Below are 13,842 nucleotides of genomic sequence, written 5' to 3'. Positions count from 1 at the left end.
TACCATGAGCCTTAAATAAACAGGTTGAAGCCTGAAGTGATTCATGCACAGCTCTAGAATAAGTTTATTAAATTTGATTTTGGAGAAATGTGTGAATGGGGAAGGGGATTTTATATATATTTGCTAACAGCAGATGCCAGTTTCTAAGTAACTTAAAGTAAGCATAGAAAATTTAGAAAGTAATAACCCCCTGCCCCCCCACTCAAAAAAAAAAAAACTGTAAAAAGGGAAAACTTTAATGGACTTTTCATGGCAAAACTTTGACTGTTCCCTGAAGTCAATCTAAGCAGATTGTGGAGCAGATTCATGTCTAGTTGCCAAAGTAACCACCTTTGCTCGCTCAGGGTCCTGCTTCTTGTTTCCCTACTTACAGGATATCTAGCTTCTGTCCTACCCCTGTAAAGTGTCATTCTTAGCCAAATGTCTAATCTTCAAAAATAATGATGCTTTTCCAAAGGGGTCTGCTTGAGAATCCAAAGCAAAGGGTGACAGAGTAGAATTTCAGGAGTGGTAGCAAATGAGGAAAGTGATTTAGGAATTAGGAGATTTGCCTTGGTGTCCTCCAAGTACACCTCAAAGAAGGTTGCCCATGCCAGGCTATACTTGCTTCTGCTTCTAGATGGCCTTTTAAGACTGAACCTTTTCATCCAGGGTCCTTCCAGGCCAGGTTGCTTATCCTTAGCCCAGCTTATTTCTCAGTCTGTGAGTAGCAATTTCCTGTTGCTGACACTTGACAACCTATGTAATTCCTTTTGCAGTGGCAGAGCTTCATGGACATCTGGCAACTTTCTCAATTTTGAAAATTAATAAGAGATGTTTTTTCTCTGAATTTGTTTTTAAATAATTAAGCATGCTTTATCCTTCCCCCTACTCCCACAACTGCTGAATGCAAAAATATTTAAAGATCTAACTTGTAAAAGAAGGGAGACCAACACCATTGATAAAATCAGGGAATCATTGTAATGATTCTATTTAGACACCCTATGTTCCATTTCTAATGTCCATTAAGTTGATTTTATATAATGTTTAAAATGACTTTGAGGGATCTCAAGATTTTTATTTTGGTCTATGTATTTATACTAATCATTATAATTTCCAATGCCTAACTAAATATCCATGTTCTTTAGAAAATATTAAAATAGGGGGCATTAGGGACATGCCTGTAATCCCAGCAACTCAGGAGGCTGAGACAGGAGAATCACAAGGTCAAGGCCAACCTCAGCGACCTGGTGAGGCCCCAAGCAATTAAGGGAGATCCTGTCTCAAAATTGAAAAAAAAAAAAAAAAAAAAAAAGCCAGGATGTAGCTCAGTGACAAAGTGCCCTTGGATTCAATCCCAAGTAACCGCTTCCCAAAATAATAGCAAAGAAAATATTTAAATACATGTTTCTCCTGTTTGTAAACACAGAAACACAACATTACAGATTTATAATTTCTTAATTGTAAATTAAGAATTGTAAATTAAAGGGATGATTAAACGATATTATAAACATAAAACAATCTAATATAACCATAGAGCATTATTATTATCAGCTATTCAGGTCTTTTATTTGTTGATTTCAAACTTAGGCATAGAAAGATTGAATAAACCTAAGCTTTTTCATATTAAAGTAACCTGGAAATCTGGGACAGAAAATAAAACAGTTGAGACAGAACCAGGAGATACATTAAGACTGCAGCAAAAATACATTAGCTATGAGATAGGTCTGTTTACCAGGATGACAGGGAAGAGCCCAGGTGAAGGCCAGGGTCTGTGAAGAGGTTTTGTATGAGATGCCTAGCAGAACTCTGCTAGAACCAACTGACCAAAGAAGCAGTTAGGCAAAAGCTCGGTTGGTCTTGATTTTTCTATGAATGAGGAACATAAAATGGGAGGCTCACACTCCAGAGAAAGCCCTGCAGGAGCACAAGTAGGAAAAGCCAAGCATTCCCAGAAAGGCCTTTTGGATCCATGATTCGAGTACTCAAGAAAACTTTCTCATCACCTGTGACAGTAAAACCAACCTTAAACTAACTTAAAAGCAAAAAGGGGTTTTGGGGGGTCATACGCTGAGGCCAGGCTCGCTTTGGGCATTGCTAAAAAAAAAATAATAAAATAAAATACAGTAAAAAAAAAAAAAAAAAAAAAAAAAAGCTGGATGCAGAGGCTCCCTAATGTAACCCAGCTGACCACTCCTGTCTTTCAACTGTGCATTTCTCTCCTCTGGCTCAGTTCTCAGGCAGGTTCTTCCCTTCAGGGGGCAAAACAGCAAAATAGTAGCCAGCAGTTCCAAGCTTGTGGTTCAGCAGATCCTGTGCAAAGGGCACAACTCCTTCCAACTCTTAAAGCTGCAGTACTGAATTTGCTGTGATTACTGGGTTTGGCTAACATATCTATTCCCAAACTAACCACTACTGATAGGGAGGCACAACTCATTAGCCAAGGCTGGTTATATGTTCATGCTTGATAAGCATATAAAACACCCCTGCTTCTTTTTTATTTTTGGATGAATAAATTTTTATTTTATTATTCTGTTTAGAGTATATATTCCCATCATACTTAATTCAGAAATCAAAGTCCCTTTATCTTTTTATATCAACACTTCAGATTTGTAGTCACAATTCCCATGACCCAAAAATTCTAAAATCAAGGCAATGCCCTTCAAAAATCTAGCAAAAGTACTATCCAAGGGCAACCTGAGAAGTTAGTCTGCCTCATATTCAGCACACTCAGAAGTGATTTTCATATTCAGCACACTATCCATTTCTACTTAAAAAGGAAATTCCTTTGTTCTCAATATTAAGAACATGTTCAAAGCATGGCACTATTTTCTATATATTTAATAGATATATGTAACTGAAATAAAGTTATGCCCCCCCCTTTTTCTAATCTTAATTACAAATTTAAAATATGTTTTTGCTCATACCTTCAATTGTTTTTCAGAGTTCTACTCTGTGGTAAGTTTTATGCCAGATGCTACAGATAGACTTAAAAAAAAATGAAAGAACAGGAAAAAGCATCTCTTGCTGGGCATGGTGGTACAGGCCTATAATCCCAGCAACTCTAGAGGCTGAGGCAGGAGGATCACAAGTCCCAGGCCAGCCTCAGCCATCATTGCTAAAAAAAAATACAGTAAAAAAAAAAAAAGATCCTGACCTAATCCAGATCATCATAAGTCACTTCAAAATTCATACAGTTTTTTATTTACTAGCAATTACTCATTAACACAACATTGAGAAATAGAGTACATGGAAATTAAAGACCTGAATTCTCATAACTCCCTTTAATCCTGTCTTGAAATTCAAAACAGCCAACAGTAAAGGAGCAATAATCCCTAAAAAGCATTAGAAGAACACCAACAAACTCTCCATCCATAACAACAGAGGATTCCAAATCCTAGAAAAGACAGCGGGAGGTGTTTATGAAATGGATCACTCAAGTGTGTCCTGAGTGCTTGCTGTAACTAACTGCCTATTAATCTAAAAGCATGCTCAAGCCTGTAAACTGTCTGTTTACTACAATCCCATTTAAAGAACATTGCTTTATTGAACTTTTCAATCACTACTCAAATATATATCAAAACCTCCTCACATTTACAGTAATCTTATGGAAGGGCTCCTTGAGGTCAATTAAGGATCCACTTAGTTAGTAAAAAGAAGAAATATTCAAAATTTTAAGAGTTCCTTCTAGTTAGGAGTTGAAGAATTTATTTAAAACTTACTTGTTATTGTAAAACTATAACAACTCTATTGGAAATAACATCATTTACTTATCTGCTTATTCCCAAACTTCTAAGCATATGTAGCAGTAGTATAATTACTTTCATGTAATTATACATAGATGTACCTAGGGTACACAGAGTTTTTAGAATTGTACCGTAGGTGATATTGGTTTAAATATATGAATATATATGTTGCAGCAAGCAAAGATCATATTAAAATTTGGTTTAATATACTTTTAGGTTGATTTTTTTCTTCAGTAATCCTTTCTTAGCCAACTATATTAAAACATTTTAGCTTTATAAGAAAATACAGTCTGATATATATTAGTGAAAGATTGTGTTATAAACTACTAAAAATATCTCAAATTCTGAATCACCAGCTTCAACAAAAATGTATTCTTAGAAAATTGATTTGGTTTTTTTACCCTTAACACACCAAAAAGGAAGGAGACACCTTCCAAAGAGAGGAATGTGCACTCGGCTCACAATTGTAGAACTCCTCTGAGTCTTTCCCAGGCTGATCTGGGGTCACCACTGGTGCTCAGTTTTTACTTTTTAAATGGAATCAGAGGTGAACATAGCTTTATTTCATTTTCTAATGAAACTAGCATAGAATATAATAGTATTAGGGTGAGGGTAAGTAAACCTCCACTTTTCTTTGTTTGTCAGTCAGCAAGGGCCAGAACAGTAAAACCAAGGTGGTAGCATGAAGCTAAATATGCCTTTTCAAAAGCACAATTGGGGGCTGGGGTTATAGCTTAGTGGTAAAGCTCTTGCCTTGCATGCGTGAGGCACTGGGTTGATCCTCAGCACCTCACCTGGACCATTTGATAAATACTAGAGAACAGCTTTGATGGTGATTCTGCACTACAGAAGGTCAAAAATAACAGTGCTCACCTCTAATGGTTTGAAAAGTACATTTTGCTTTGCCCATGTTTAAATGCTCCTCTGCCTGTGTCTCTGCCCAGATAGATTCTCAGGCAAAAATTATCAGCTCTCTCTCTAATGTAGTTGCACAATTTTAAGTACACTAGCAATTTTAAAATAATAAACCTGATATGAGAACTCACCATATTAAATATCTTTTTTCTAAATTCCTCATTTCACTTTTTTTAAAATGACCTCAATATTATTGTTTGAATTTAAATTGTCAAAACAAACCTTCAAAAGTAAAGTAGAAAAAGAAAGGCAAGCATCATAAGGTTTCATCAAACCTTCAATCTTTTTGAAGCTCTATATTTACCTAATCACACTAGAGAAAAGGAAGTTGCTTTGCAAAAGGCTCATTTTGAGGGCTGGGGTTGTGATTTAGCAGTAGAGAGCTTGCCTAGCATGTGTGAGGCATTGGGTTTGATTCCCGGAACCGCATAAAAATAAACATGTAAAATAAACGTATTATGATCATCTACAACTAAAAAAAAAAAATCTCTAAACAAATGCATTAACTCTCTAAGTCATCAGTACTATTTTGGTCTTTCTGTATCTGACACACACCAAGAAGTGTGGAAGTGTGCTGAATATCCTCAGGAGCCAATCTCTGCAGTGGGAAATTTCCTGCACCCTGACCAGCCCAAACTTCTTAAAGAGCCCTTCACTAAACCTCTGCTGCTTATGCCTTCAGCTGTTTGTCACTGGCAAGGGGGTCTGTGGGGATGATGGTTTTATTGGGAGCTCAGTGTGTATTTTGAAATGCTGGGTTTGAGTTTTTCCTTAAACATCAGGGGGGGAAAAAATACAATCTAGACATCTATCTGTCCTGTAAAAATAATGCACACTGTCCCTCCTAGACCCAACTCTAAGCAACAAGTCTGACTGGCTTAACATTACCATTTCTTTCTCTCCTTCTCTGACTCTTCTCCTCCTTTTCAAAAACAGCCCAATATATTACACAGCCTTTCTTATTCTCATGTGTCCTGTATGTCTGAAGTGATGATTTACAGTGTACAATAAATGTACACAACAGGGTTGGCAATGTCTGGCAAGTGGTGAAGGTCCACTATTTAGTCAACCCTATCTTCCTTTCCTCAAATATCTCAGCTTCTGCCAGTCCTTATATTCCTCTCCATTTACCCAGGGCCCCCAACTTACTATGAAATTGCTGTTAAGCCATCCCTTATAAGATTTTAAATGTATAGTGATTTTTTTTTTTTTTTTTTTTTTGCACTGAGGATTGAACACAAGGGTGCTCTGTCACTGAGCTACATCTCCAGCCCTTTCTTATTTTTTACTTTGAGACAGAGCCTCATTAAGTTGCTCAGGCTGGTCTCAAACTTGTGATTCTCTGGCCTAGGCCTCCTGAGTCATGGGGTTACAGATACGCACCACCACACCTGGCTAAAGGACACTCTAATGGGAGAAAACGGAGTGACCTTCAGGCAGACACTGTCATTTCCTTCAACCCTGCAAGAAGTCAATAATGATTTAAAAACCACTTCTGAAAGTTTGCCAGTCATTGACAAGAGTCCTCTTTATATCTTCTACTGTCCAAAGCTTTTTGGCAGAGGTTACCCTCTTTAAACTCCCAAACAACCTGAAAGGCAAACAAAGTACGATGATCACCAGTTTACAAACTATAATACTAAGTCACAGAGAGGTTACATGAGTCTCCAAAGGTTACACAGTTAGTGTCAGCCAGGGTAACAGTGATTCTGGCTCTCTAAGCTCTCAAAATGAATCTTTCTGTCTCACCAGAGACAATTTTCCTATTCCATCTCTGAAACACAATGGCGAGGCATTTTCCATTTATGTCCTTCTATCTCTAATTACCTACCTATCTCAATCCAAATGAGTTCCAAAACATAAAACCTCGCCTTTTTAGCTGACCATCTATAGTATATAGTAATATAATGAGGGTGCTTACATTCCATCATATAATGTTTCTGCTATAGTTGTTTAAATGGAATTATATTTGGATCTCAGAATTGAACTAACCTTTATATAAACTAAGGGTACATTTTTAAATCAAATAAGAATGAGCAGAAAGTATAAAAAAAAACCTAAAAGACACACCCAAGCCCCTCAAATGGGAAATGAAGACTGCCCCTGACTCCCAGCCAAGTACTGAGGATTTAACCCAGGGGCACTTTGCCACTGAGCTACATCCCAAACCCTTTTTATTTTTGAGACAGGGTCTCACTGAGTTTTCTCTTACTTGCTATCCTCCAACCTCAGACTCCAAAATAGCTGGGATTACAGGCATGTGCCACCATGCCTAATGAAATAAAGATTCTTTCAAAGTATTCTATTATGTGCTCTAAGCTTTAAACCATTTTGTTATCAACCACAGTTATAGTGAAAATCATAACTTCTAGAAAAATTAGGAGGTGGGCATGATGTGTTAGAGATCTTACACGGAAGTATTAAAAAGAAAGGTCCTTTGGTCATCATGCTGGAGAGTTTGACTATTGCTCTCACATGGCATAAATACCTGAAGGACACCACTTGTCACTTCTTGAGATACATTGGACACCAGGTGTTCTTCCAAAGACCCAGACTAAAAGTATAGAAAGTTTTCAAGTCGTATTTATTATCCTAAGCATTAATCAAGCTACATGCTTTTCATGTAGCCTTTACAGTTTGGACACTAATACCATGCAACTCTGTACCCTCCATTCTCCAAGACAATCTGTGGCCACCCACTGCCTCTGGAAGAAAGTCCAAATCCATCGGCCTGGCATATGGCTCTTCATAACACACTCCAGGACAATCTTTCCAGCCTATGCTTGATACTGTCCTCTGTGTCTCAAAAAACTTCTTTTTTTTTTTCTTCTTCCTTACTAATACCCTAATTCCTGCCTTATTTGCTCATCATCACTTCCACCTGGTCCCCTGTCCTTCCTTCTCCATTTATCCTATTCTGATTCAGTGGCAAAGTCCAGCTCAAAAACTTACTTTGCCCCAGATGTAATTCATATGCATGCCTTCTGCCTCCTTTTAAATTATAATTATCTAGTATCTAGCACACTAGGCATCTAGTGCAACAAATTGTTGATGTAGATGATCAATAAATTGGGGGGGGTGAAATAAGCAGATAAATATCATGCATCCACAGCACACTCTCCTGAGGCAGGAAGGTGCAAGAGGGTTTCCCTAGAAGGTCTACCCCATGTCAATCAGTAGATCATTAGCGAGAACACTAGCCTCTTTGCCGTTTGTCCATTGCATTTGGTTTTTCTTCAGTCTATGAATTAGGAAAGTATTTCTCTCACTGTAGTTGAATGTACATATCCACTATACCAATTTGAAAGTTTTTTCCTTTTGAGTCACAAAGTTTTGAAGTAGTAATAATATAAATTATTTTTCCTAGAAGATTGTGTCAAAGTAGTTAAGGAAGGACTGAGGTTGTGGCTCAGAGGTAGATCACTTGCCTAGCATGCATGAAGCACTGGGTTCAATCCTCAGCACCTCATAAAATAAAATATTGTGTCCACCTATAATTAAAAAATAAACATGGAAGGGCTATGTTCAAAGCACAAAGTGGACCACTGCTCCAGTAAGAGTGGACAACCTTGTCTTGTTCCTGATCTTATAGGAAAAAATATTCCCCTTTACCTCAGTATGATGTTAGCTGTGGAATTGCCATATGTGTTGAGGCTGACCTCAAACTCCTGAGCTCAAGTGATCCTCCTGCCTCAGCCTCCTGAGTAACTGGATCTATGATGGGTGCACTTGATCTAAACCCAGTCTGGATCATGTGCCTACACCCTAGCAAGGGAGATAGCCCAAAGTATACACAGATTGGAGGAATTCATGAATGTTATCTCAAAAGCAACAGAACTCCCATCACCTGCAGACATTGGAATCTTGTATCTAGGCCCAGTATAAACATTGTTTTCACTACTCTGCTTGCCACCCATTTTAGATCTTCAACAGACTCTGGATTCTTGGCAAGTGTGACTAGAGAGACTGGTGCCAATATGTATCATAAGGCATAGAAAATGTTTAAGGATCACAGTCAAGAATAAAAGTAGTACTGCTCTGTTTCCCCACCAATTTAACATAGAACACTGTCTGCTGTGCTTGAGAGACCACTTTGCTGGGGTTTTGGCTCAGATGGACTGGTGTAATTAGTATATTTATCTGTCTTATATTCCAATTACTTAATCTCCAACTCATAACATTATGTATAAACATTATGCTTGGGCTTGGGTTTTGGCTCAGCTGTACAGCACTCGCCTAGCATGCTCGAGGCCCTGGGTTCAATCCTCAACACCACATAAAATAAATAAACAAAGGCATTGTGTCTAACCAAAAAATAAATATTTGAAAAAAAAATAAATATGATTGTCCTAAATTTAAAAACAAGAAGTAGTTAAGGAAAATAAATCCCAAATAAGTAGTCAAGATCCCAAATGGAGGACAGATGTGTGTCCTATAAAGAGAGATTGCCAGCTTGACCTCAAATCCCAGAGCACATCCAATGTGGCAATCTTCATAACCAACTGTGCTGTCCCTCCTCTGATGTCCTCCAAAGCTAAATGGACTCCTGAGAAGTGTGACTGGAGATGTGACCTAATGAAATCCAACGAATAGTGTCACTGGGGCCACTGAAGCATGAGTCTGCGTTTCCCAAGTCGCTGTAACAGAATCTGCATCTGCACAGCAGAGGATGGGTCAGGAGGCTATCTGGTAGCCAAGAGTGCTGCTGGGGCTTTAGAGTAACAGCACGAGGCTGTAATCGAACACCATCCCAGGACACTTATCCTGCTAATCATCTCAATCATCCATCTTTTATTCATAAACACAGGGAATACATTTTCTTTGGTTGCTTCTTTTGCCCTTTCAGGTTATACCTACATTATACCATGGCATATTTTTCTGTTACGTCACATAAAATGTAGCTGGCATAAAGCATCTTGTCTATACCAACACTGGACTGGGACAGCATGATTACTGTTGATCCCAGAGACAGCATGAGTATTTGTCTTTTAAGGGCAAGGATTTAAGTAGTTCCTTGAGCCCCACTAAGACTAAAAATGCACACAGAGATGTGAGACAACCATGTAATCCAAGACAGGAGCAGACCGTAGTACCAAACAGGCTTATCATTATCTCAATTACTCATTTTATTTCAGCCTCGAACATGACCAAGAATGGTAGGATTGTTTGTTTTATTTTTTAAAATGTTAAAAATTCAACAAGAAATTCTTGACCATAGAAAAACCATCAAACTCACTCCAAAGAAGGACCTAATCACAATCACCTTGATAAAGAGCTTCTTTCCACACTTTTCCTTGCTGAACAGACAGAAATGCAAAGCCTTCACCAGAAATGTTTATGGATTACTTTTGGGAAAGGACTGCCCTGGGCTCTGGCTCATGCCTTGACATCTGTGTGGCAGGCTTTTCATCAAATAGGAACAAAAGCTTTGGAGTCAGACTTCTTGTTTGACTCTTGCTGGCTGTTAGCATTAATGAATCTCTCTGGGCCTCAGTTTCCTCCTCTGTAAAATGTGAATAACAATAACAACTCACATGATTATTGTGATAATTAAATGAATGTCAGCTCTTAATTTTACTCTCTTGAATTTGGCTATGATTCATTATTTTGGTATGTTTTATGGGTCCTGGGGAAACATGACCTTATTTAAAATATATCTATGCAATATAGATTCAAGTCTCTAGATCAGTGATTCTCAAAGTATATTCTGGGGACACCTAGGGATCACCAAGACACACCTCTCTCTCTCTCTCTCTCTCTCTCTCTCTCTCTATATATATATATATATATATATATATATATATATATATATTTCTTTTTCTACTCTACTTTTGAAGGTTTGTAAATATATATATATATATATATATATATATATATATATACACACATATACATTTTTTTAAGATGGACACAATACCTTTATTTTATTTATTTATTTTATGTGGTACTGAGGATTGAACCCAGCACTTCACACATGCTAGGCGAGCGCTCTACCACTGAGCCACAACCCGAGCCTCACCAAGACCTTTTTAAGGTGTCCTTAAGGTCAAAACTATTTTCATAATAACACTAAAATGTTATTTTCCAGCCAGGCACGGTGGCACACACCTGTAATCCCAGCAGCTTGGGAGGCTGAAGCAGGAGGTTCGCAAGTTCAAAGCCAGCCTTAGCAAAAAGCGAGGCACTAAGCAACTTAGTGAAACCCTGTCTCTAAATAAAATACAAAGTAAGGCTGGGGATGTGGCTCGTTGGTTGAATGCCACTGAGTTAATCCCTGGTAACCGTTCTCCCCGCACTCAAAAAAAAAAAGTTATCTGCCTTTTCTCATTCTCAGTCTTTCATAAGTGTATAGAAATCCCTACTTATTCACCATTTCACTTTCTGAGGTTTCAATTTCCCACAGTCAACTGTAGTCCAAAAATATTAAATGGAAAATTCCAGAAATAGACAATTTATAGAATTTAAATTGCATGCCACTCTGAGCACCACACACCAATTTTCCTGGGACGTTCATCCCTTTGTCCAGCCTGTCCATCCAAGCAGTATGTGGTCCCTGCCTTTAGTCACAGATTAGCCAACTCAGTTATCAGATAGTACAGTATCTACTACAGTAATTGTGTTCAAGTAACTCTTATTTTACTTAATAATGATCACAGAACACAAGAATAGAGATGTTGGCAATTGGATATGCCAAAGAGAAACTGCCAAGTACATCCTTTAAGTGAAAGGTAAAAGTTTTTGATTTATGATAAGGTTTCTAAAATCTACAATAAGAATGAATCTTGAACCTATGAAATTGTGAAGAAGGAAAAAGAAATTTCATGCTAGATTTGCTGTTACACTTCACATTGCAAAAGTTACTGCCATAGTGTGCAAGTGCTTAGGTAAGATGGAAAAAGCATTACAATGTATGTGTATGGGTCAGTATCTGCAGTTTCAGGCATCCACTGGTGGTCCTGGAATATGTCTCCACAGATAAGGGAGTGGGGCTACTATAAAGTGGAATTTTTCCAGAAACTGTAAGACAGGTGATGATGTCATCACTTAACCACTAAATAGAACATGTGTTCTACATCCTTGTGTTTTTAACATTCCTCAGTTATAATTTCAGATATAGTAAAGAGCAATAGACATAACGTAAATAAACAGGTCTTTTTGGGGTACTCAATATTTAAAAGTTTAAAGGGTCCTCAGAGCCTGGTGCAGTGGCACAGGCCTGTAATCCCAGCAGCTTTGGAGGCTAAGGCAAGAGGATCTTGAGTTCAAAGGTAGCCTCAGCAAAAGTGAGGTGCTAGACAACTCAGTGAGACCCTGCCCATAAATAAAATACAAAATAGGGCTGGGGATGTGGCTCAGTGGTCGAGTTTCCCTGAGTCCAATCCCCAGTACCCAACAACAAATAAATAAATAATAGATAGATAGATAGATAGATAGATAGATAGATAAAATAATGAAAGGGCCTCAGACTAAACAGTTGGAGAACCTTGGCTAGACTATCTCAAGTTAAAAGTCTCCCTTCCCTATCTCCAAAATCTGTAATGCAAAAATGTCAAACCCATCTCCTAATGTCAGATTCTGCCCCCAATGCCTTCTGTCATTGTTTCAGGCACTCTGAGTCTGATTATCCTGGAGAGGAGTGGCTGTGGGACTATGAGAAGCACGGCCAACGGCATTCGGTGATCAGGAGAGTCAAGCGGTTCCTGAGTACCCACGAGCACCCTGCCAGCCCCAAGAGGAGGAGCTTTGGGAGGCAGGCCAGCGACAGCTCCATGTTATTCCCGCTCAGCCCAGCTCGCGACCTGCTGGACGTGCCCTCAAGAAACCCCCACAGAGCTTTCCCCACTCGGAAACAGTCCCACTCCCTCCAGAGCAGTCCCAAGATGCACTCCAGCCTGGGAGAGCTGTCCACAATCAGGGAGACCAGCCGGACCAGCACTCTGCAGAGCCTGACCCCGCAGTCCAGTGTGCGGGCCTCCCCCACCAAAATGCCACAGGTCCCCGAGGTACTGGTCACCGATGCTGAAGCTCCAGAGCCCTCTTACAAGGGCCACCACCACGACTCCGCTACCTCCATCTTGAGCTTAGAGTTCACCGGGGTTCAACCCAGCAGGACTGGGCAGCAGGAGGACCCAGCGGGACTCCTGGCCCCCTCCGAAAAGGGGACACCTCCTCTAGGGCCTAGTCCTCAGACTGGTCCAGACAGAGATGAGAGACACCTTTTTCTGTTCGAGGAAGACCCAATTGAGGATAGGTTCCCCAAAAGGTGGAGTCTCCCAGAGTTCTGCGAGTCTAACCACACCTCCCTGGCAAACCTAGGTCCAGATCCCCTGAGCCCCGTGCCCGCTCTGTTGATCGACACGGAAACGTCCTCGGAGACCAGTGGAACCAACTATGGGGTCGGCTCTGGAGTCTCTCCTGATATGCTGTACTTAATGGAAAACCTGGACACCCAGGAAACCGATATCCTAGAATTTAACAACGAGCAAACGGGGGGAATGCCACAAAGTTCTAGGACCTAGTCCTAGCCTAGATTCGTACTTTACCAAAAGCTCAGCATTAGTCCCAGAATACCCAAGGGGCTTGCCTTTTTTTTTTTTTTTTTTTTTTTCATCACACAATAAGCTACTTAGAACATTGAAGGGCATTAGGATCCTTTTTGAAAACCATGAAAATAAAACATCATCCCCAAATGGCTATCATGGAAGTTATGCACACCATGTTGAATTATCCTAACCAATAAGGAGTCTTGTATAAATATATATGACTTAGAAATTCACAGATTATTATCTTTGGAAAGGGACTTATAGATCATAGTCCAATCCCCTAGATACAAAATCCAAGACAGATTCTCTCTTTCTTTTTTCTTTCTTTCTTTTCTTCCTTTTTTCCTTCTTTTCTTTAACCATAAAGACGGGAGATGGATCAGAATGCCAAAGGCTCTTTTGTATTTACAATATTTTGGGGCTTTCCATTGACCTCACTCCCACTTTTCTAAAACTGTTATTATTAACATTTTCCAATTCTTAAGCTCCATCCATGTTAGAAAGCTTCATTTCTCTTCAATCTTCCTTTTTTTCTTTCCCTTTTATTCTGTTATTCTGTTTTTTCCTTTCCCTTTTCCTTGTCTTGCTCCTTCTCCAGTGACTCACCTGTTTTACAGGTGAGAATATTTTATAGTATTTTCTCTTTCCAGCTCTGTTGC

General features: G+C 39.1%; 1 protein-coding gene across 4 annotated transcripts in view; it reads left to right on the top strand.

The window, feature by feature from the left end:
* Best3 (bestrophin 3) overlaps positions 1-13,234 on the top strand; it is a 36,862-nt gene extending 23,628 nt beyond the window's left edge. For all 4 annotated transcript variants that reach the window (XM_076853099.1, XM_076853100.1, XM_076853098.1 and 1 more), the window contains one exon: positions 12,247-13,234. In XM_076853099.1, coding sequence (XP_076709214.1) covers positions 12,247-13,159 — 913 coding nt within the window. In that variant the 3' untranslated portion in view covers positions 13,160-13,234. The remainder of the gene's footprint in view (positions 1-12,246) is intronic.
* The last annotated feature ends 608 nt before the right edge of the window (positions 13,235-13,842 follow it).

The sequence above is a fragment of the Callospermophilus lateralis genome, chromosome 4, assembly GCF_048772815.1.
Source record: "Callospermophilus lateralis isolate mCalLat2 chromosome 4, mCalLat2.hap1, whole genome shotgun sequence".
NCBI classification, from domain to species: Eukaryota; Metazoa; Chordata; class Mammalia; order Rodentia; family Sciuridae; genus Callospermophilus; species Callospermophilus lateralis.
This window is presented reverse-complemented; position numbering and strand designations above follow the sequence as displayed.